This window comes from Chaetura pelagica, unplaced genomic scaffold (assembly GCF_000747805.2).
Source record: "Chaetura pelagica isolate M959 unplaced genomic scaffold, ChaPel_1.0 scaffold135, whole genome shotgun sequence".
In the NCBI taxonomy this organism is placed as follows: domain Eukaryota; kingdom Metazoa; phylum Chordata; class Aves; order Apodiformes; family Apodidae; genus Chaetura; species Chaetura pelagica.
Window position 1 is genome coordinate 4,697,755 of NW_009953649.1, and position 23,418 is coordinate 4,721,172.

General features: G+C 43.2%; 2 protein-coding genes across 2 annotated transcripts in view; one reads left to right on the forward strand and one right to left on the reverse strand.

Moving 5' to 3' along the window:
• FNDC1 (fibronectin type III domain containing 1) overlaps positions 1 to 17,976 on the forward strand; it is a 194,922-nt gene extending 176,946 nt beyond the window's left edge. The window contains exon 21 of the mRNA XM_010000015.1: positions 17,939 to 17,976. Coding sequence (XP_009998317.1) covers positions 17,939 to 17,976 — 38 coding nt within the window. The remainder of the gene's footprint in view (positions 1 to 17,938) is intronic.
• A 3,131-nt stretch (positions 17,977 to 21,107) lies between these two features.
• The window catches only part of SOD2 (superoxide dismutase 2, mitochondrial), a 7,122-nt gene continuing 4,811 nt past the window's right edge, over positions 21,108 to 23,418 (reverse strand). Inside the window, exons 4-5 of the mRNA XM_010000016.1 lie at positions 22,631 to 22,810; positions 21,108 to 21,632 (exon numbers count right to left, since the gene is read on the reverse strand). Of these exons, the coding sequence (XP_009998318.1) occupies positions 21,487 to 21,632; positions 22,631 to 22,810 (326 nt within the window). The 3' untranslated portion in view covers positions 21,108 to 21,486. The remainder of the gene's footprint in view (positions 21,633 to 22,630; positions 22,811 to 23,418) is intronic.

Below are 23,418 nucleotides of genomic sequence, written 5' to 3' on the forward strand. Positions count from 1 at the left end.
ACCACCAGGTCTGATCACTGCTCATAGCTATGTAACATGGTTAACTGCATGAACTGAACCACACAGAGAAAGGTGCAGGGCAAATGCACTCTGGGGCAGCAGAGGGCAAGGTGGTGACCAGGTGGATGGCTGTCTGGGAAGTGAGTTTCACCTTTTGTTCCTGCAGGCACAGCATTCACATTTGTTCAGGAAATATTGTCAAGGAGATGTAAAAGCCCTTCTGTAGTTCTGATGTTCAGTCAGGACCTGGGACAGGAATTAGCAACACTATCCATCTTCAGCCACAAAGGAGAGAGCCTCTGGGGGGGCGTGGGGGGAGCATTTCCCACTTCTCAGAGGAGTGGGGCAGAGAGACACCCTCACAATACTGATGTGGGGCTTTTGGTGGGGAGCTGGGAGGAGAAGAAGTCACTGCTGGACAATAAGTAAGGAGAAGAATGCTTTGAAGGGTATCTTTGTAATGTTTTTTACATTATTTTGCTGGCTGGACGGCAGAATGGAGCATCTGTTTCCAGCTACAGAACTGTTCATGGAAAATATTCTGGCTGCTGCAGAGGCTCCCTTCCCCCTCCCCAAGGCCTTCCCCCCAAACCGCACCAGCGCTGGATTGCAGGCTCCATCACTCAGGCCACTTGGTCTGTAAACACTGGCAATAGATTTATATATGGAGTCCAGATATGTCCTCAAATTTATGATTATAATGGAGTGATTTACACTGCAAACAAAAGAGCTAATGGGTCACAAGACTCGTCTTCCTGTGTTTCAGTTTGTTTCCCTGATGCTTTTCTTCTTCTTTCACTTTTGGGGAGTTGAGGATTGGGTTTTGATTGTGAGGGTTTTTTCCACCAGAGAAACTGCTTCCTTATAGCTTGACTGTGCAAGGCAAGAGGGAGGAGACAGGCCAACAGGAAGCAGAGACTTGACGTGTCTTGTGCATTTAATTGTTTTTAATTTATGAGCTGTAGGCAGACAGTGGCTGCAGCACATTCAAGCTTCTTTAGGAAATTACACAAAGATTTTTCCCTCCAGTCTCTGAATATTTTGCATCCCAAATAAAAGTCTGAGAGAGTGCAGCTCAGCATCCGGACCCACGTAGCAACTGTGTATGACTGACAAACTTTAGGCTTCATTGTTACTCAGAGTTTTCCTGCATGAAGGCAGCTGAGAGAAAACCGAAGAGCTGCGATGAAATCAGAAAAGCTGATGACAGTGGATGCTTGCTCTGAAGGTTTACACTCCCTCTCTTCCTGCTCAACACCATTTCCATATCCACTTGTCTTCCCTGTACTGGTGAGAAACCTTAAAGGAAAAAGAACAAAGTAAAAAGAAACAGGATCTTGGAAGAGAAGAAGAGATGCTGCTGTGAATAAAGGATGCCAGATGGGAAAATCACCACAGAGAAATGCAGTGTGAATCACTACAACGGGAATTATGGCTCTTTTAATATACCTGGACCTCAGAAGGCAGACATAGCTGCAGACACTGTGTGTCAGAAGCCTGGCATGTATTATTACTATTACTAAATACTTAATCTCAAGTCATTTGGAACATCTGATTCTAAAAAATCTCCACAAGAACACTGAGTAGCCTGGATCTCACTGCTGACAATGGTGAAAAGGCAGATAAAACCTTTAATTCTGTTCACAATGTGAGGCATCCACCATAAGTATCTTTCCACTCCAAATATGCTAGGCACAGGAAGCTGCAGGTATGAAAGTCTATTTGGGTTAAAGGGACAACTTTACAAGCTGATGAACCAGAAGTAGATCAAGACCTATCACGTACAAAAGCACTCCTTTCTGGCTCAGACACAAGTTGTTGGAGGATGCAGAAGCATCCCTTCACATTTGCCCCTGTCTTATGCCATTCCCTAGCTTCCACTGTTAGAGATTGGCAGGGACCAGCTTGCTGGGCTGGGAGGTTCTCTGTGCTGACCCACTTGGTTGCTCTGATGTTCCTGTAGATGTATTTTATAGCCATTCTGGTCAGTTATTCCCACATCTCTTCTAAGATCCATGAAAGAGCATCTCAGGTCTTACTTACATAGCAGTTCACACTGCTGTATTTTAATGACTCTGATTGAGCCAATAAGGCATCAAATACTGCAATACTGTATTTTGACTTTGCTTAAACACTTTTTTTTTTTTTTTCCAACAGATTAAAATAAATCAGAATAAGCCACTCAACCCCCAGTGCCCTGTATCTACACTATTCTATTTAGCCACACCGGCTAAAATGCACAATGGTATTTTGGTGATGATATTTTGCATGCAGAACAGGCCCTTCTTGTAGATCCTTGGGGACAATTTGCTCTATACTATTACACTATGCTGCTGCTGTTGATAGGAATTACTTTTTCAGATAATATATAGAGGTTCTATAATGCTAGGGTCTAGCACATATCTCTGCAAGCCCCCCTCTCCAGTCTTTGCGGGGTGAATTACCACAGAGTTGACACTCAGCACTCATGCCTCAGATTTAAGCCTTTGAGGATCTGGAGAGCCATCTTTTCCCTGGAAAGGCTGCTTGGAGTAGTAGGATGCCTTCGAGGCATCCAGGCCCTGTGTGGGATGAGCACTTTGTTCCACTGCACGAAGAAGAGCAGTATTTAAACTTGGATTTTGGACTGTTTTGCAACGCAAGTATAAACAGCAGTTATACCCAACACATACTTTACACCTTGCAGTGACAGAGTGTGCTTAAAATTGTTCTTTCCATTTGTCTGCTCCTGCTTCCAACAAAATGATTCAACCTTGCACATCATTCAGAGCTTGAATCTTGCACAGGTTATTTTACATCCACATGCTGGCAGAGGTGAGAAAGTCTTTTGGCTATAAGGGTTGCTTAAAGTATATTGCTTATACTCAGTGTTTAAAACTAAATCATATGGAAAATATATTGGGAATCCTGAACCTTCAAAAAGACAGCATTTAGAGCAGTTGGCTTCTAATAAAGGATAGGGTAGAAGAAGTTGGAAAAGATAATTGTGTCCTGAACAAAGCACCAAAGTGAAAACAGCTCTTTTCATAATCCCAGTTTGATATTAATCAGCCTACTAACACTACAAGCAATGTACACCCCAAGGTCAAGGCAATCAGCTTTCCCAGGTCAATCCATTCACTCCACTCTTGTGCTCAAGATAGGAAAGCATTAAAAGCCTCCTGAGCTGATCACAAGGAGCAGAGCTCTGCCAGTCCACATCACTAAAGAGGAAAAAGTGGAGCAGCAGCACGGCTTTTGTTGGCACCCTCTTGTGTAAGTCACTCCCCAGTATTCACTGCTCTGGAGGAAGAGCAGAGCCATGTCAGGCAGGCTGCTGGGAGCCACCATGACGGTCCCTGCCAAACACACTGGGCACAGCCGGCACTTTTGCCCATCAACTGGGCACCTCCATTCAAGCCCTTGTCACCTGTAGGTGGGATGACTGCCTTGCCAACCCCTGGGCCCACAGCTCCCGTGCAGTGGGGGCAGAAGCTGGAGGCTGACACCCATACCTGCCCCAGGCACAGGGAGAGGGGAGCAGAGCTTAGGGTCCCCTCCCCAGGGGCTGGATTTCCAGGAGCAGCGTGGTCTCTGTCTGCAGCTCCTGCCAGCACCACTGTTTTCTCTTCAGGCTGCTCTTGGCTTCCTCCTGTGCAGCTGTGCTCTCCACATCAGAAGGGACTTTTCAAAGAAAAGTGAAATTAGTAAAAATTAAGATAACTGAACTCATATTGTTTTACCAGGGAGACTGTCTGTGGTTAGCAAATAGACATGAAATGTTAGAAAATATTTTCTAACAGTACCCTATAGAGATGACTTGTCTGTAAAATATGAAGTAAAACTGGCAGGAAACCACCACGTTGACTTAATAAAACATAACATTAACTGACACCAAAAAACAAACTAGTGAAGAAGTAGAAAACTTTACAACCTCAGTTATTTGAAAAATACAGAAGTAGCCCAGCTATTAAATCGAAAGGGATCATTAAGGTAATTTGCACTGTTTGGTCAACTGCTATTAAATGTGATGCCATGAATGCACTGGGTTGGAATTTCTTGGACTCTTATTATTCTCATGACTACTTCTGCTTAAAAAAATAGTAAAAGACTACAAAATGTTTTGCAATACTCATTTAGAAATTACTTTAAGCAACCTGGTCTAGTGGGAGGTGTCCATGCCCATGCAGGGAGATTGGAACTAGATGATCCTTAAGGTCCTTTTCAACTGAAACCATTCTATGATTCTATGACATATTTCTAGCTGAGCCAATCAAGGCTTCAGAGTTTATGGAGCATGTGTCTTCCCAGTGCATAATGGTACATACATTCTTGACATATTCCACAGCTCAGACTGGGTAACTAGAGGTACTACTGGAAGCAGGTATTGTTAATCCCTTCTGTCTTTTAACTAGGATTTTACAAGAACATCCATGCACAGAAAAGATGAAATAAGATAGTTATTTGTCCACACCTATATTTTTTGTACTGATGTATTCCACAGGAACCCTGTAAACAAGCCAGGACTCCACAGCTGGCACGACACAGGTATGAGACAAATGCAGAGCCTGGCAACCATCTCCACAGCATGCTGTGCTGAGCCCATACATCACATGCATTAAAATGAAAGGAAAAACAGGTGCAAACATTATTCTTAGCCATTTCTTCACTATTGTGGCCTTCTGGGCAATAGCTCTTAAGAGGCAGCCCTAAAGTACCTCTCAACACAAACAGCAAAAATATTCTTGTTCACCCTAGTCCTGGCTTAACCCCTCATGCCATGGGAGCTGGAAGAGCTGCACAGTTTCTGTTCTGCCAGTCATTAGCAGCTTGCTGCTGCTCATGGTGTTCAAATGACTGGCAAGGTGGGAACAACATCAAATCACAGAGAGGCATGAACATCAGTGCTCATACTGCAAGCAAGGCCTTGTGATGCTGCAGCTGCTTTTATTTTACTTGCAATACTGCAGTCCCAACTCTTGAGTCTTTGGGGTGGGAATCTGGGGTACCAGATCACCTTGATAAGGCTGCGAGCAGAAGGCTCTGTGTAATCCTGCCTCAGGTGGTACATGATGCCAAAGCCTTGCTGAAAAGGCCTGTTCCATAACTAGATGGGTGCTGACCCTATTCTTCTCCGTTATCTTCTCTGTCTGAAGTGTCTCAGTTTTACCGCATCTCCTCTAATAGCACAGTCAGTCATTCATTCACTTTTAAATGTACAACAGCAATTTCCCCATCTCTTTCTAAAGACAAGCGCGGCACATGCCAGGGTGTCAGTGATGCTTCCAGCTCCCTCTTCACCAGGCAGACACAATAGTTGAAAGACATATCACATACAACAATAAATACAACTACTGTAAACTTTTTTTTTCCTTGTATGTAGACAGCCACAGGAAAAGGGAAAGGTGAGGGGTTTTGTTGGTGGTCTGTGTTTTAAGAGTGTCTAGTGCCCCAGATTAAAGCAAGTAACTAAGTCTCTTGAATGATAAAAAAAATATAAAGAAATTATTTAGGAGAACAAAGTAATTATATGGATTTGATTAGGCCATCCCCCTTAAATTCTTAAGTGGTTAGCCATTGTTCTAAAAAGAGATTACTCCAACTGACAACATGCAAAGATTTAATATGCTTTTTCCCTCAGGCTAAAGAAAAATTGGCTGTCCTTTTCCGGAGTTAAAGGCAAACAGGTCACATTTATCATCCTGCCATTTATGTTCAAGAACTAGCAATTTAACTGTTCCTAAATGGTTTGGCTTGGCCCTCCTGAGACTGCAGATGGCTTGTGGTTTATATGCAATCTTATCTGCTAGAAGTGACTAATGTTAGAATAACATGGCACTGCAATCTTGGCATTCTGGCAAGCTGGTGAGATCCCAGCCCCAGATTCTCCTGCTTAAATGCTGCTGGTAATTTGAGCAGTGTTTGTGTTAGGACTGTGATTTATGTATATAGGTCCCAGATAAGTTACCACAAAGGAAAAAATAATTGATAAACTCTCCACTAGCCTTCTGAGTCGTTTTTTCCCCTCCTGGGATCAAAACTTATTTAGAAAAAAAGATTATTATTCTCTCCCCACAGCTATAAATTCCTCAGCCATCTCCTCTGTTACCATGCAGTCTGCTGGGCATATTCCAGAATTTTTTCTGAAGTTTTCTCAGACTTCCATATAAGTAAAAAAATTCCACAGTCCCACTCCATGCCAGCGTGACAGCTGACCTTTACTGATTGGTGTAAATTCGTATTAAACACCCAATTCCACTGATGCTGAGCAGCCAGTTACACTGATTGGTAAATTAAGGACACAGAGTCTGCACAGGACTGTAGGCAAGTGCTGCCACAATTGTCACACCTGTCTCTCCAGCAGCTCCAGTGCATTGTAGCAAACCAACCTGCCTTAGAAACACTGGGGACAGGATCCATCCAGCCATCCCCACGTAGTCTAGCACTGCTCACCTCCAGAGAAAGAGGTGTTGTGGGGCAGTTATAAAAAAAGAGGTGGGGGAAAACCCCAATATCTATGTAAAAATACACAAATGGTACAAAACAAATTAACTCAGCCATTGAAGGCAAATAAATTACTGCCAGGTTCTGAGTCAAGTGTGAGTTGAAGTGCTTTGTGAAAATAGATGCAGCATCCTCAGTAAGCAGGTGCTGATGGTGAAGGCTTCCTACCAGGACCTGGTGTCCCAGGAGTGGTGCAGCTCCCATGCCTGTCATGGGCTGGAGGTGCAAGGCAACTGACTGCTCATGGCCCATGCATCCCTGCTCCCTGCTAAAAGCTTGAATTAGCCAACAATAACAGTGTTTGTTTTGTTGCCATCTCAGTAGACACTCTAATGGAGCTAATAGGAAAAAGAAACCTCACCAGAGAAGGGAAAGGTCAGGAGGCTAATAAAATGAATGCAACTATTGTGCATTCACTTGGCAATTCAAAAAGGAGTGTCATTTCTCTCCTCTCCTCTCCTCTCCTCTCCTCTCCTCTCCTCTCCTCTCCTCTCCTCCCTCTCTCTTTTCCTTCCCTCTTCTCTCCTCTCCTTTCCTCTTCTCTCCTCTCCTTTCCTCTCCTCTCCTCTCCTCTCTTCTCCTCTCCTGTGTTTTTCAGTACTAAAAGAGCCCACTGACAAATTCAAAATGAAATTTCAGCTTTCACACGTGACTTGTTACTGACAATAATGTAATTGCAGAGTTGGGAATTTTAGAGGTTTAGGTTTATGCTTCCTAGATTCCCTTTTCACTTTGTTTCATGGAATTTTCAGAGTTGGAAGGGATCTCTAGGCATCATCTATCAGTGCTGGCTACCAAAGAGAATCAGTATAATCCATGATAAAATGTTGGCCAAAAAGGTAATTTTACTCTAAGAACCCTGTATTGCTCTTGAATGGCACAGCTGGGCAGCTGCTGCCCTTCTTTAGTGTTGCCCTACTAGGTAATTCATGGTTGCGTGATCTTCAAGCTTGTGAGTGTCCTGCTGCTTATAATCAAACACCTGCTGAAAGTGCTTGGCTGGACTGGGGCTTTGAGTCCACAAAACACAGATTGGTAAATAGTCTTCTGAGCACATCCCTCTCCAGCACTGAATCAATACTGTGGGGCTGTTGGATTCAGGAACAACCATTCCTGTTTGTCTAAGAGTACACAACTACATGTATGCATCACATACATACACCCCGTGTATCTGAGAGTCACTAGCTACACACAGGGCTGGAATCTGAGCCTCTGAACAAAAGCAAAACCACTACAGCACTGGAAATTATATCCCTGTGGATAATGGATTTAAATGCAGCTGCTGCCCCTCTCGGGGTAGGATGTCCCTGCGCTCCCTGTCTGACAGCCAGGGACAGGGCTCTGCAGCAGCAGGGGCAGCCTGGGGCTATGAACATGTGAGCACCTCAGGAGGATCTACCGGGTACCCCAGTTCTTGCCCTGCACCAAGGCAGGACCTATGACCAAGGTTACGTCCTCCTGTTCTCCCAGACCTCAGCTCCCCTTATAGGCAGGGGAGAGGCACAGCCACAACTCCAAAGAAAGGCAGCTGTTTTAAGGCATCTGAACACAGCCCATGCTACTAAAAATAGCTGGTTATCAGCACAGCAGAAACTGGACAAGAAAGTAGCCTGAAGCACTGCAAAGTAAGTTGCGTGGCCACTCTTAAGACTGCTATTTTGCCTCCAGGAATCAAGGTAAAAGGTCACCTACTGCAGTGAAATTCTCCCAGGTCTGCAGAAGGATGTACTTGGGCTGGATCCTGCCTTTCACATTGTCCAGAACACTTCCCTGCTATGGACCCCTACACAGTCAACAGCTGTAACAGTAGTATCAACAATGTCCCTTGAAAACCCAAAGAAATGGGCTTAGTCTAAAAATCTATTAAACACATGAGAAGGCTCCATCCTGACTTCTTGTACAGCAGGCTGCTGCAGGTAAACACCACCCTCTGTGCCCTATGGTGGAAGAAGGTGTTTTGGTGGGATATACTTCCCTTCCCAGCATACTAAGGAAGAATAAACTCACCATACTAGAGAAGAAAGAACGTCTGTTATGCCAGCCATCCCTCTGCAGCAATGGAGCTTTTCCCCATTGTTTTAAACGGTCCACCTCGGGGCTTTTCATGTCAAGCATTATTGAAGTTATCCCACAATCTCAAGAAACTACTTTTTTATTCTATCTAACATATACATTTCATAAGTAACAATATATTCTGTCTCAGCTTCTCTTAACTTAACATCATTTCTCTAAAAAAGCACAGAAGCCTGAGAGTTAATGGGATGCTGTGGTAAGGAGAGAAGGGATTAAGCATCACTCGCAGGTGCTTTTACTCTCTGCACACGGTACTGGTGAAGGCAGGACAAGGAGAGCTGTAAGTGCCAAGCTAACAAGCATGCATACAGAGGGATGCTAGAAAAATGATGCAGGTTCATAGATTAGCTTCAAGAAAAAAAAAAAAAAAATCAGCTTTGGTTGGTGCCTGTGTTCATGCAATTGGTGACAGAACATAGAGGAGATGCCTGTTGGGAACTCAGCTAAATAAAGCAAAACCTGTGAACACAAAACTGACTTTTGAATATCTTAATTAAGTTTACACTCTACAGAAAAACCCATTGCTTGCCACGTATAAGCCATCTTCTTGGCAACCTGAGCCTCCTGCTTACATTAGTACTACATCTCTTTAGTTTTCCCATGAGAGATTCCTCTCCAAACTCCTTATTCTACTGGGGGTGGGGGAAGAAAACAAACAAACAAACAAACAAAGTTATACTACATCAGCATGATTCAGATGAGGATTAGTTATTGACATCTCTAAAACAGAGATAAAATTTCCTTTCTGAGGCTCTCTTGTATCATGTGGGATTAGTTGGCCTTGAAAAATCTGTGCTTCATACACTTTAGTGCAGAGGCTCAGACTAGTCACAGGCATCCTACTAATCTACAGGTTTACACACATCAGTAAGAGGCAGGCAAGGATTTGATCAAAACTCTCAACTTCTGGAGGTAGGGACAGATCAACTCATCAGGGAGAAAGACAGGAAGAGTAAAGCATATGTTGTGGGAATCAAGAAAGGAAAGTAAAATACATTACATTTACTGGCTTTAAAACACAAGGAGATACCGTGATCACCCAGTTCACATAAATTCCTGCATAAGTCAGGCCACAATATGATTGATTACTTCCAAACAAATACATAGTTAGTTCCTCTACAGTTGTAATTCCAGATATCTTCAGAAAAAGACCATTTACTTGTATGCCAATAAAGCAGCATTTTACCAGTATCACCTATTTCCCTTCTGGGAATACGTTCCTCTACCCCTTTCTAGATGCTAGATGTGAATTATTGCGCAAAAATACCTTGGGTATGGCCAATACATTCCCTAGGCGCCTCAGAACACAAGATGTCTCAGATCTCTTCATTAGAGAACATATACTGTTATTTGAACTTCTAAGTCAAGATCCCTCAGAGGAAGAACTGTCTCAGATTTGTCTACAAGCTCTCATTACCACAGCAGTATTTATGGCTGTGCCTTAGGGGGAACAAGCAGCCAACCCAGCCCAGCCCACGCACAGCCAGCTGTCCCTGGGCCCTACTTACTCTGACTGTTCTTTTACTACAAATTTAATTTCAGGCCATGACCTTCTAGACACCACCCCAGTCCCAGCAGTAATTGCTTGGAGAGAATGTTATGCCACTATAAATTTCTTGACCTTAATCTGTTAAATGGTACTGAAAGAAGTACACATACCCCGCTTGCTCATCGTTGTTCTAATGTTGATCAGGCATTCACAGACCATCATCAGGCTGGATGAGGCCCTCAAGGGCTCCTTCAGTTCCCAACAAAAAAATACAAAACACTTATTGAGGTACTCAAGCTTTCTCCAAGTGCATACAAATCCAATGTGCCCTCAGAAAGCAGTAGGAGCAGCAGCATTTTTCTGGTCCCCATTGCTTGTGTCCCTTCTGAAGTGTATCAATATCCTGTCTCTTAAGGAAATTGCAATTGAAATTTCCCAGAGGACTTGTGAAGAATATGTCTTACATGCTGGGGACACAAGACAAGACCAGCAGTCAGGACCTCATGAACTGACTCAGCTTTAAAGAAGTTGTCACGATCCGTGACCTATTATATCTCCTTATTGGAGTGTATTAACTTATCAGGATTTGCTGAGAGATCCACACGTGGATATCGCCTCACACAGAGGATACAGGAACTTATGTCCTGACTTTTTTGAGTGAATAACTCGCTCAGTGCTTACTAAATTTCTAACAACAGCAAGGTTTATTGTGGGGAAAACGAAGCAATTTGGGGCAGGAGGTTCAAAAGGAGTGATTACAACACATTAAACATATATGGGTACACCTTAGTTACACATCTTATTCACGTGAGGGAAGCAGAGGGGAGGGATTTGCCCGAATGGCTGGATTATATTTTCCCCTATAAGCTGGGGTAGCCGGAATTGTCTCACCACGGCAGTGCAGGTTCGATGAGCTGGGTAGCAAAGAGGCTGCAGGCACTCCAAGCGCAGGTCGACCACAAAGCGGCGGCAGTCGGTGCGCGGCTCCGGGACCGTAGGTGTGCAGAGCGGCTCCGGGACCTGGGGACCGGGGCTTTGGCAGCTGCAGCTGCGGCGAATGGCGCCGGGACTCTGGGACTGCGGCTTTAGCAGCGGCGGCTGCGGCGAGCGGGCAGGCAGTGAGCGGGCAGGCGGCGCGGCGACCGGGCAGGCAGTGAGCGGGCAGCTCCCAGCAGGAACGGCAGACAGCAGGGCAGCCGGGCTTTTCAGCCAATCAGACGGGACCTAGTCCTGCCCCTGCTTCCGGCCACGGCTCCTCCCCTGCAGCAGCTGCTCCCCCACACACACACACACAGAGGGGGTTCAGCGCAGCGTGGAGACACCGTTTTAAGTCAGTTTTGTCAGCTGACTCAAAGGACATTTCATGTTCGTGTAAGGAAATACCTGGTCCTTCACAGAAGTGTTGAGACTTGCTTGATACAGAGATCACTGAAACGCAGCCAACTTCTTACTCCATGATAGTTGTAGCTATTAATACCACATGTGAACAATTTAACATAAATTGGAGATACACGTATGTGTTCACAATTTAGAACTCTACATATTGGCATCCCAAATTCACCTGTTTCCTCATTTTTAATAATTTCTATGATTTTTTATCAAAAGCTTCCCTAGCTTCACAAAATTTTCCCCCGAATCTGGGCCAGTCTAAATTTTTAATTATAATGCCTTGCTTGGATTAGTTCCAAACTAAATTAAGTTTATTAATAATTTATTGTAAATTGAATCCATGGAAAGCTTGAAACTCAAAACCAAGTTCAAAGAATAAAGGTGGCATGCCAAATTTGAAGAAAAAAAAATCACCTGGCTCTCAGAAAACAAAAACATTTTGCAACGGAAAGGTAACATACCAGCCAAGCATTTTAAATGTATATATATTGGGGCAATTTTCTCCTTGTTTTCTACATAATGTCATTTTTCCCAAAATATCACATGATCATTTGCAAGCCGTATCAAGCAGCACTTCCATTCTGTACTGCATTGTGATACTTCATCCTACTAGGAAGAACACAAGAAATTTTCAGTCAGCTTTGTTTGCTTTTTTGGCCACTTTGAATTATGGATGAAGCGCAGTATCGAGAAACCCTTACATGTCCTATTAACCAGAGGATTTCTTTGGTTAATGGAAAAGTTGAATTTTATTTTTATTTGGTCCCAATAAAAAGCACAATTCCAGTTAAAGGCCTATGACAAAAAGCAGAAAATAGTCCACAGAAAGGTTGTAGGAAAGTGGTAGTTCTGCCTAAGTTCCTATCAGAACAGTGAAAGGCTGGACTCCAAGAAGAATGAGTTATACTGACAAGCAGGTCCCTTGAGTGTGACAGCTCTTGCTTTTTCCATGTACTTGAGTTGATAGTGTACCATGAACAACAGCAGGGAGATCCTGGGGAAAAAGATGGAAAAGACTTTTTGTTCAAAACCTGATTTTTTAATTTGCATGTCATCAGCTGCACAGGGTTAGAGACCACAAGAAAAAAACAAAACAAAACAAACAACTGGGTTTTGCCTGTTCTATTCTCTCTTTTGCCGTATGGCAGAGAGTAACATAAAATTATTAAGTTCCTATGGAAATAAATAGCATCTCTTGCTGGAAGCACTCTTCTCTGCCTATGTAGATCGTGTCTTCAGAGCCAGCTGTCTGCCTGATTCATCCAGCTGCCTGCTCCACCCAAGTCATGGAGATCTGGAGCGTGCACCTGCTGTCAATCAGGAAAGGGGGATGTTTCAATGTGAACTATCTATACATCAGACACCTATGAGCAGCTACAGGCTTTTCTGGGACTATTTTCTTTGGCAAGTAGGAGCAACTACCTTTAGGAAAGCAGAGGGTCCATAAATACGTTAATGCTGCTCAATTTAATGTTAGTTCAAGTAGAGAGTGAGTTATTCTGACAACAGGATATTGTTTGGCCTAGGTGGGCCCTGTCTTCTATTTGACATATTTTTCTTAAAGATTAACGTTAACAAGGCTGGGACGTTCTTGATAATCTTTAACTGCAAGCTGAGAACTTGACAGATGAGGTCTATGGAGAAGGTCACTGAGGTTGTTTTGGGTGGATGATGATGATACTAACACCTCTGGGCAGCTTTTAATCTTAATTAAAAAATCCCACAACTTCACCAACAGATAACCAAATATCTGGTTTTCTACAAGTACAGTTTTTGTTTTGGTTGTTTTCCACTTATATCCTTTTTCTGCTTATTTGTTGTTGTTTTTTTTCTTTTTCTGACCACTGTCAAGAACAGCATACAAATTAGTACAAAAACTAAACAGAGGGACTGTATCCTCTCTCTGCCTCTTCCATTGCATTTGTTTTTCCAGTCAAGTTAAAGGATAAAACCTGATCATTTATCCAAGAGAAGCTGAGGTTGTGTTGCTTTTTAAAAGGTATGATTATCCCCGTTTTCACCCTACAGCTGTTTTGGGTTTTTTGCTTTTCCCTGTAAAAAAATAACATAAAAAACTGGAGCTGTGACTTTCCAGTAATTTTCTCTTTTTTATCTGCAATTTTACAGGTAGTTCTTTCTTCCTTTTTCACTTATTTTTCATTTTACTGATTCCTACTTGGTGCTATATTTATAACCCAGATGTCATTGCCAACCTCAACCAAGAAAGTCATTCTGACTTGACATGAACAAATCCATTGTGAATTATTCTGAAAAAAACACCAACCCACTCCACAGCCTAAATATCTGTAGAAGATTAAGTCTAAATTCGATCATGATGAAAAATGGTAAATCAAAGTACTTGTTTAGTTGCCATTACATGGTCTCTCTCTTCTGGTTCCCCTTTCAAGCCAATAGAAAACAGCTTCATGGAACTGGAAAATGCTTTGGGCAAAACTGAGGAAAGCAAGTAGCTTATTTACTGAATACAGGGTGTTGACTGATTCAAAATATCTTGTCAATTCATCCGAAGTCACCAAACACTTGGAGCCAGAAAGAGGATGTGGGGCTTAATTAGTGGAATAAGACTGTGATGAGGGCAGATGGCTCCCCACGAGCAGTCAGGACACTGCCCACAGCTTTTTTTGGAAATACAAAGTCTTCCTTCTAGGTGAGTATCTCAGGCACTGGGCTGGAGGTGATCACCTTTGCCTGACTCTTCCAACAAACCAGCATTTCAGTAATTTTGGTTGCAGGAACTCGGAATTCATCACCTACAAAATGCTCCTGGCATGGCAGGCAGGACACCCTGGTGAGAGGCATAGGTTCAAGTCCACTTCAGCAGTGGAAGAATTCAGTGCTGCTCTCCTGCATTTTGGCAGAGTGTCCTAAGTGCCTACCTGGAGAACAGAGGCAAAGCTGCAGCAGTCACCTCCTCCCTCCTTTGCATGAATGGTGCTGCCATCCCACCCTTTTTCATTCATCCAGAAATAAATTAAGTGGGGAAGGCTGAAGGTCTCATTTCCCTGGGGCAGTGGGGGAGAAGGAAAACAAAACATTTTTCCTGAATTTCAGTTCAGAAGCCCGAACTTTATGGCATTCTAGCACTTCACCTAGGATACATCTGGGTAATTGCAAGAGCAGTTCCAGCCCATGCAAGAGCTTTTTTTTTAAGACTGAGGCTTCAGTGATGAAGCAATATGAGAACCATATGCATATACTGCCACTTGGATTAACCCGGCAAGGCCTTCATGTAAAAGAGGTCTAATGGTGGACACCTTCTGTCCTTCCAACATGTTGTCAGCTCACGCTGTGCCACGATGTCCAACGCTCAGCTGCAGCTGAGAATCCAAGCAAGGAAACCACACGAGCAGCGATTACGCAGCCTCTCGAGTCTGGCAGCCAGATGTTGGATCGCAAGAGTGAGCGTAACCAGATGGTTTTCCTGCCATTTTTCTCCAAACAGAAGACGTTAGCAGAATGACACACACAGAGATAAGCTCAGGATCACATTGCATGTTTAGCCCTACACACATATTAGCCCCTTCAAAACTGTAATCCCTAGGGATCCGTAATTGGACAGCACAACTAGGATTTTCAGATGCCAGGTCCAGGTTAGAATCTGCAAGAGCAGCAGCCAGATTAGGACTTCTCCATATCACTCTCTTGACGGTGGGACCAGGTGCAGCCCACAGAATCCCTCTGATGCTGGATCCATGCATGCTCCTGGGTGCAGCACACAGGGATAGATTCTCAGCAGGCCATGGACAGCTTTGCTCTTTCCTACCCATGCATAACTGCCCTACAGTGCGTTCTTTGGATGAATTATAGCAAACACTGCAGGAAGATTGCTGCAGTTGTGACACACCAGTTGATGATGCAAAAGGCTCAGGCAAAGGAAAGAGGGTTTTGATGGGATAGTCCTAGACCTCAATGTGAGCCATCTCCTCAGATACTTCTCTGAGGCCACAGGAACACACACACTTATTTCTAATGAAGCTGACATCAGTGCTCACTGGAGAGAAATCTGGGCAGGTCTGCCTAAAATCAGTAGATGCAGATGTTACTTTCAAGGACAAATTTCAGGACTAAACCCTAATCACCAGCCCACACTGTATCCATCTGTCGTGGTTTGGGACAACACAACAACAAAGGAACAGCCACATGGTCGATCACTCAACCCCTCCCCACACACACACTCTGGGATGAGAAGGACAAAGCTCATGGGTTGAGACAAAGGACAAGGAGGGTTCTTCACTGATTAACATCCCAGGCAAAACAGACTCAACTTGGGGAAAAATTAATAATTTTATTTCACACTAATCAAACATACACAGGACACAGACACACAAAGAGCAGGGCTTGCATATGTTACCCCACCCCTCCCTTCTTCCCAGGCCCAAATCACTTTGTTCCCAGTTTCTCTCCCTCCTTCCCCCCAGCAGCACAGGGGGACAGGGGATGGGGTTTAGAGTCAGTTCACAGGCTGGTGGTTCCTTCTGGTCCTTCCTCCTCAGGAAGAAGGATTCCTTACAGTCCTTCCCTGCTTCCCCATGGGGTCTCTCCCACGGGAGAGAGTCCTCCACAAACCTCTCCTTCGTGAGTCCTTCCCACGAGGTCCAGAGCTGCTCCAGCCTGGGCTTCCCACAGAATCACAGGCTGCTTTGGGAACAAAATCCCCTGGTGCTGGGGTCTTCCAAAGCTGTGCAACCAGAGTTCACAGGAGCAAATCCTCTGGCCAGAAAATCCAAGTCCACTGACCAAGTTCACCCCTCCTGGCACCTTCAGGGAACGTTCCACCACGTTCCTCCACGAGTGCAGGGGCACAGCTGCCATCTTGCCATGGGTTGCAGGGAAACTTCTGCTTGGGCACCTTCTTCCCCTTCTTCCTCATCAATCACCATCACTTCTCTCCTCCTCCAGCACTGCTCTTCTCCTCCAGCTCAGCTCTTCTCCCCATCCTTCTCTGCTCAGGTGTTATATCAGTTCTTTTGTATGTTACAGGCAGAGGTGCATCTATTGTCCCTCGGATCTCTGGTTGGGTTTGGAGCAGGGGGAGCTTCTCAGCTTCTTACCGGAGCCACTCCTGTGGCCCTTCCCCCGCTACCAAAAAAACCCACCAAACCAAACCAGAACATCATCCTACATTATCTATGCCAGACAGTCCCATGTAGAACAAAACCATGCAGTTCCATTTAATATCCTGTGATTTCTCCCATACTAAACACAGCTTTGACAGTCGTACACGCAATGTGTGTTGCAAAGTCCCACACCAGCTGTAGAGAATGCGTTTAGGACAGCAATGAGTCTCAGCAGATGGACGACAACAACCACCACTTAAATGTTACAAGTTATGTTTAAGATGAAATCAAACCCAGGAACAACTCCAGTTCCCATCTAGATAATGCAGAAAAGCATCAGTCCTGGCTTGGAAGTGCTTTTAACTGACCTGGATCTCATGAAGGCAAGAGGAAAACTCCCACTGGAGCTTTTGACTCTCAGACAGGCTAATTCCAGTTCATTGTTCTCATTTTATTTAGTTATGCAAAAAATCACCAAGCCCTACATTTAACTCTCTGAAATAATATTTCTCCATCCACAAAAAATCCAGGTGAGAGTTTCCGTTTTGGGATTCTTATTCTTTCATAAGAAAAATAAATAAGCAGAGATACATGAACATTTATTCCCTGTAAGCATCAGCACAATTCATTTAAATTAAACCCAAGGTCTTTTGAAATGGCTTGAAATCTTCTGTAGAGGTGAGGGAGCCCAGATGAAAGAAAAGGGTAAATGGAGTCTGATGATAATTTATATCAGCATCTTGGGAAATGAACTCAAACACTCAGAGGACTCAAGAGCTAAGGTCTTCTCCACCAGAGGGGCAGGCTGGCCAGGTTTGTTTCCATCTCTTAGGGGAGGGAGAAGATGAAGACAGTACAATAATGCATCATTTCAAAGACTGCGTTTCCTCTCCTCCCTACAGCCTCCTAATGAACAGAATTCAACTTAGGGGCTACAAGTGGCTGGAAACATCCCCACTAATCATTTAGTCAGAAGACAGATATATAGATACACAAAGAGACAGAGAGGGAGAAGTTTCTGAAACACTACTTTGGTGAGCCCAAAATGCTCTGTTTTGAAACAGCTCTGAATGACCTTTGGAGAAGCCTGAGGCTCGAAGCCCATGACAGCTGCCCTGACAGACAAGAACATCATACTTCCTCGGCAGCTGTAGGGCCTGGGGAGCTTCTGGATTCCTGGAAATACTGACAAGTTCTAAATTCTGGCCAGTTTTGACCACAGCCAAATTTCAAAATTCCTGCAGGCTGGAAGCCCTTGCTTTTAGCTACCTCAGAACCAAATTTCTAGACGCATAACAGAAGTTGCAATATTACCCACTCCTGTCAATACCAAATACTGAAATACAGTGGTTCAGCACTTTTCAGAATCATAGCATTATGTTCAAATAATGACAATTAAATTGACACATGTTCCTTCTCCTTACAGGTTTACAGACCTCTGACATGCCCTGGTCTTTGCAATAACAGTGTGAAAACTTCTAACCTACTCTCCAAAAATAAGGAAAAAATAATCCTTTGGAGTAGTTTTCTGATACTGCCTGTGTTGCAAAGCTCATTGCTAAACATGGCTGAATGACCATGCTACTGGCTTCTAGACCTGACTTCTTATAGCTACAGCTCTGTTGCCAGGAGCATTAAGGATAAGCCCTTAAGACACAGTAGTTATGGAGCAGCATGTGGGAAGGAACCCAGGTATAAGGAACTAAAGCACTGCAGAGCCCACCCTAAAGGAGATGGCCTTCAGTAAGGGACCTCAGCAGAAGGGTGAAGCCAGGGAAGTTGAGACTTGGTTCCTCCACAGAAAAAAATGGTGGCAAAACCAAGAATGGACTAGGGAAGCAGCACAATTATAGCTGGAAAACTTTGTGTGTCCCTACACAGACATAGCTAGAGCCTGATGAGGCACTAGGTGAGAATCCTAGAAGCATCTTTATTTTAATTAGGAGTACCATCCTTCAGCCTCTGCCTGCCTGGCTATAATTATGGCAAGACCTCTATTTGAGTGTCTGTGTTAAAATCAACTGTCTTCTCTCCAGCAGAGCTCCCTTCTCTCCACATACTGACAGGCAGCTTCGGTACCAGGGGTAAGTGACTATTTAGAAAGTCGAAGCGACAGCTTAAGCAGCTCCTCTCCTGTGTAGTGAGAGCAGAAAAGCGCTCCTCACCCTGCGTGCCGGAGCGGCCCCGGGCGGGCAGCGCAGCGCAGCGCAGCGCGGACCCACAGCCCCACCTGGCGGGAGCGGCTCCGGCCCCGCAAACACGCGCACCTAACGCGGGCCCGCACGGCAGCCCTGCTTTTGAATCAAAGGCATAAGAACAGCTGTGATGAAATCCGAGGGCATTATTTTTAATCATTAAGCGGAAAGCACTCTAAGGAAAAGGCAGGTTAAGCGTACTGAGTTACCAGTATTTTACCTGCACGGTACTAGACAGGACTGCAAACACAACTCTTTGCTTTATGCTTGTGCAAGGTCAATGCAACAGGCACATAAAATGCCAGCAGAACGGCACAGCAGCGTTGGAAACCGATTTTGCTACACTAGGGAGAACTCAATCCTTGAATGCACAACAAAGAAGGTCTTGTGTAAATAAAGAGGTTTAAGTAGGTCTGCAAGAGCTGCCAGCTCACAAGCTGAGTCACAGACAGCATTTTCGGGAGTGATTGGGGTTTACAGCTACTTTTAATACACACTCTGGATAAAGGTGAAATAAATAATTGTGAGGTGGAAGGTAGAGCTGGAGGGAAAAAGCATCTGTTCACTTATTTCCACTTCTAACTGCTCAGTACAAATTCCCTCCTGTTCCCAGAGCAGGATGAAGGGGCCAGCCATCTACCATTATGACTTCTCCCTTTATGACACCTGCCATTATGACATCTCCCAATATGAAATTTCCATTTATGACCTCTCCCTTTAGCACATCTCATTATGACGTCTCCCTTGATGACAGATCCCTCTATTTCATCTTCCATTGTGACATCATCCATTTTGATGTCTCCCTTTATTAGGTCTCCCATCACATCTCCTGTTATGACATCTCCCTTTATGATGTCTCACCCATTATGATGTCTCCCTTTATGATATTGCTGAGTATGACGTCACCTGTTATGACATCTTCCATTATGATATCACCCATTAGGAAGTCTCCCTCTATGTCAGCCATTATAACAACGCCCATTATTATGTCCCCCTTTGTATTTTTTGTATTTCCATTTATGACGTGTCTTGATTATGACATCTCCCTTTATGAATTCTTCATTTATTACCTCTCCCTTCATGACACTGCCCATTACATCATCTCCCATTATGAGGTCTCCCTTTATTTCATCTTCCATTGTGATGTCACCCATTTTGATGTCTCCCTTTATTAGGTCTTCCATTATGACTTCTCCCATTCTGACATCTCCCATTTTTATGTCACCCATTATGACGTCTCTTTTTATGACGTCTCCCATTATATCTCCCTTTATGACATCTGCCATTATGATGTCTTCCTTTCTGACATTTCTCTTTATGACATCTCTGATTACGATGTCTCCCATTAAGTCTCCCTTTATGATGTCACCCATTATGATGTCGTCAATTACAAAATCTCTTTATGCTGCTGCCTATTATGATGTCACCCATTATGACATCTCCCTTTATGACATCGCTCATTATGACGTCACCCATTATTATGTCATCCATTGTGACATCTTCCATTATGATGTCACCCATTATGATGTGTTCCTTTATGATGTCTCCCATTATGACATCTCTCTTTATATCTCCCATTACAATGTCTCCCATTATGACATTTCCTTTTATTACATGTCTGATTATGACATCTCCCATTATGATGTCACCTCTTATGACATTTCCCTTTATGATGTTGCTCATTATGACGTCTCAGGTTATGATGTCGCCCATTATGACGTTTTCCATTATGATGTCAACCATTATGACATCTTCCTTTATGACATGTCTGATTATGACATCACTGTATAACATCTTGCCTTGACGTCTACCATTATGACATCTCTGTTTTTGATGTCACTCATTACATCTCCCATTATGAAGTGTCCATTTATTATGTCTCCCATTATGACACCTCCCTTTTTGACATGGCCAACTATGAAGTCTCCCTTTATGATGTCGCCATTATGACAGCTTCCATTCTGATGTCTCCCTTTATAACATTTCCCTTTAAGAATATCTGATTATGATGTCTTGTTTTATGATGTCTACTATGTCTTCTCCCTTTATGACATGTCTGATTCTGACATCTGCCATTATGAAGCCTCTGGTTTTTACATCTTCCTTTATAACGTCACCCGTTATGATGTCACCCATGTGACATCATAACGGGTGGCGTCATAATGGGAGACGTCATATTGGGCAAAGTCATAAAGAAGTAAGTCATAAAAGGAGACATCATAATCAGATACGTCATAAAGGGAAATGTCAGGAAGAGACATCATAATGGGTGATGTCACAATAGGAGATGTGATAATGGGTGACATCATAACTTCATAATTGGCAACATAAAAATTGGCAACATCACAATGGGAGACATCACAATGGAAGCTATTATTAAAAACTAGTCTCTTATAGACAGTTATAGAAGATTCTTCTTTTGACATTTATTTGTTTATAGCAACATGAAGTACATCTTTCCACTTAGGTATTTTAGTGCAACAAGGAAATCCATTACCTCAATAAGCTTCACCAAGGTGATCTATGATTTTATATGCAATGGAAAGATTATTTAAAGTGTCTCTCTGCTGCACAACAGTTTAAAGCTTCAAAAATCTAAGCAAATACCTCTCACAGAATTAAACAAGCAGACAATTTGCCTGATTATTAAATGCTTTTGTTGGATGAGCGAAGTGTTTTCTGCAGTAGAGCAATTCACTTGTAAGCCACACGTACTACTACAAGAGTGGTATCAGAGTAGAACTGGTGACATTTTGGTAGTCTGTGTAACAATTCCACTCTATTTTTTGCAAGTTGCATATCTTGAAGATACATTCTCCCAGTTGATCACATTCCAGATGGCTTTCAAATAATCAGGTCGAACATTTTTATATTGAAGATAATAAGCATGTTCCCATACATCGATTCCTAGCAAAGGAATGAGACCTGTAAAAAAGAAAGGAGGATAAATTACACACCTTACCTGTACAGTCTTACATTGCATCCCAAAGCTGTACCCAATTTCTGAATCATCATCTGCAGGGAGACAAAGAGTTCTCCAGCACACAGGTGCTCACTGCAGTATTTTACAGAATTGTTTGCTCTCCACACATACCCATACTGCATAAACCAAAAGAGCTGATTCAAATAAGCACCTATGAATACTCTAGAACTGCCTTGAAGGCATTAATGAAATGAGAGAAAGTAATTTTTGAAAAGTTTACATCTTTTGTACAGTTATGCAAGCATTTTTATGAAAAGTTACACCATGAAGGACTCTCTTGGCATGCAATTTGCTTCCGAAATTTTAATCACAAATAACTAATTTTCTAACTACTTTTGTTGCTTTTGTGCTAATATATCCTTCTCACTAAATTTTTAATTGGGAGGTTTCATGGGGAGGAGGGACGAAACTGACCTCTAGCACTGCCAAGTCTAGCACTAAACTGTGTCCCTAAGCACCACATCTATACATCTTTTAAATACCTTCAGGGATAGTGACTCAACCACTTCCCTGGATAGCCTGCTCCAGTGCCTGTCAACCCTTTTGATGAAGAAATTTTTCTTAACATCCCATCTAAACCTCCTCTGGCACAACCTGAGGCCACTTTGTCTTGCCACTTGTTGCTTAGTAGAAAAGACCAACACCCTAAAACCAGGTTGTCTAAGAGAGAGCATTTTCACAATATGCCTCATCTATTTACCCTTTGGCTAGACTGGCTTTAAACTCTACTGCTCTTCAGTTTTTAAGTTCTGCTTTACAAATGCTCTTTTAAAAATGTCAACTGTTTTTCACTTCTACTAGTAGTGTTACTCAGTTTTTCAGCCTTATTTATCCAGCAATTCTGCTCAGCATTTGTCCACAAACCTCTTTACAGATCTCATACACTTGTCTATGAAATATCCAGAGAATCCCCAAGAGAGGGGAAGGACAGAAACCTAACCTGTTGTTCCTTGCAAAGGGTCTTGATTTGCACAAGCTGCTATTTGTAGGCGTCCTTGTTCTTTGTTATAGCCAAGCCACCCCCAGCCTGATCCTTGAACACCAACTGATACGGCTGTCAGCTTCTCCTTGAAGTTTGCAAAGGAACCAAAGTCACGTTTGATCGCTTCCATCAATTCTCCTTTAAAAAAAACACAGAAAGATAAGAGATTGTCAGGTACTTAATGTATTTCAATTCCTAGATATCACCTGGAAATAGAATGAAAGAGGAGTTGAAAAATTTGGACTCTGTGGGAAGGAAGTGTCTAGACAGAGTAGCTGCATCACTAACAGTTCTGTCCCAACCTGCTTAAGAGGGCAAGCAAACTGGAAATAAATTAATGCAGGAGTTAAAAATCATCAAAGAAACAGTCAGGGTGCTATCAATAGGACACTCATGTGTTTATGGTTTTAACTAAAAAGAAAGGCAACAGCACAAAGAATGACCAGGAAAGAAGGTAAAGTGCTTGTCTGCATATCTAAAAGGACAGCACTAAGTGGTGGCTGTGATTTCTTTGTGTACAAAGATGCATTTGGACATCTCTGATATCACTATAATGAACCTACACATAGTAAGAGTTGTTTAACCACTTTGCTCAGAGTTTAGATTCATATCTGCTTCTACAGCTAAGTGGTCTATTTGATAAGTAGGCTCTGTGATTAGATCCCTTCTTTTTTGTAGTTAAGCTAACCTGTGCTGTGGCAAAGGGAACATAAACTAGAATTGTTTACTGTAACAATGCACTGCCA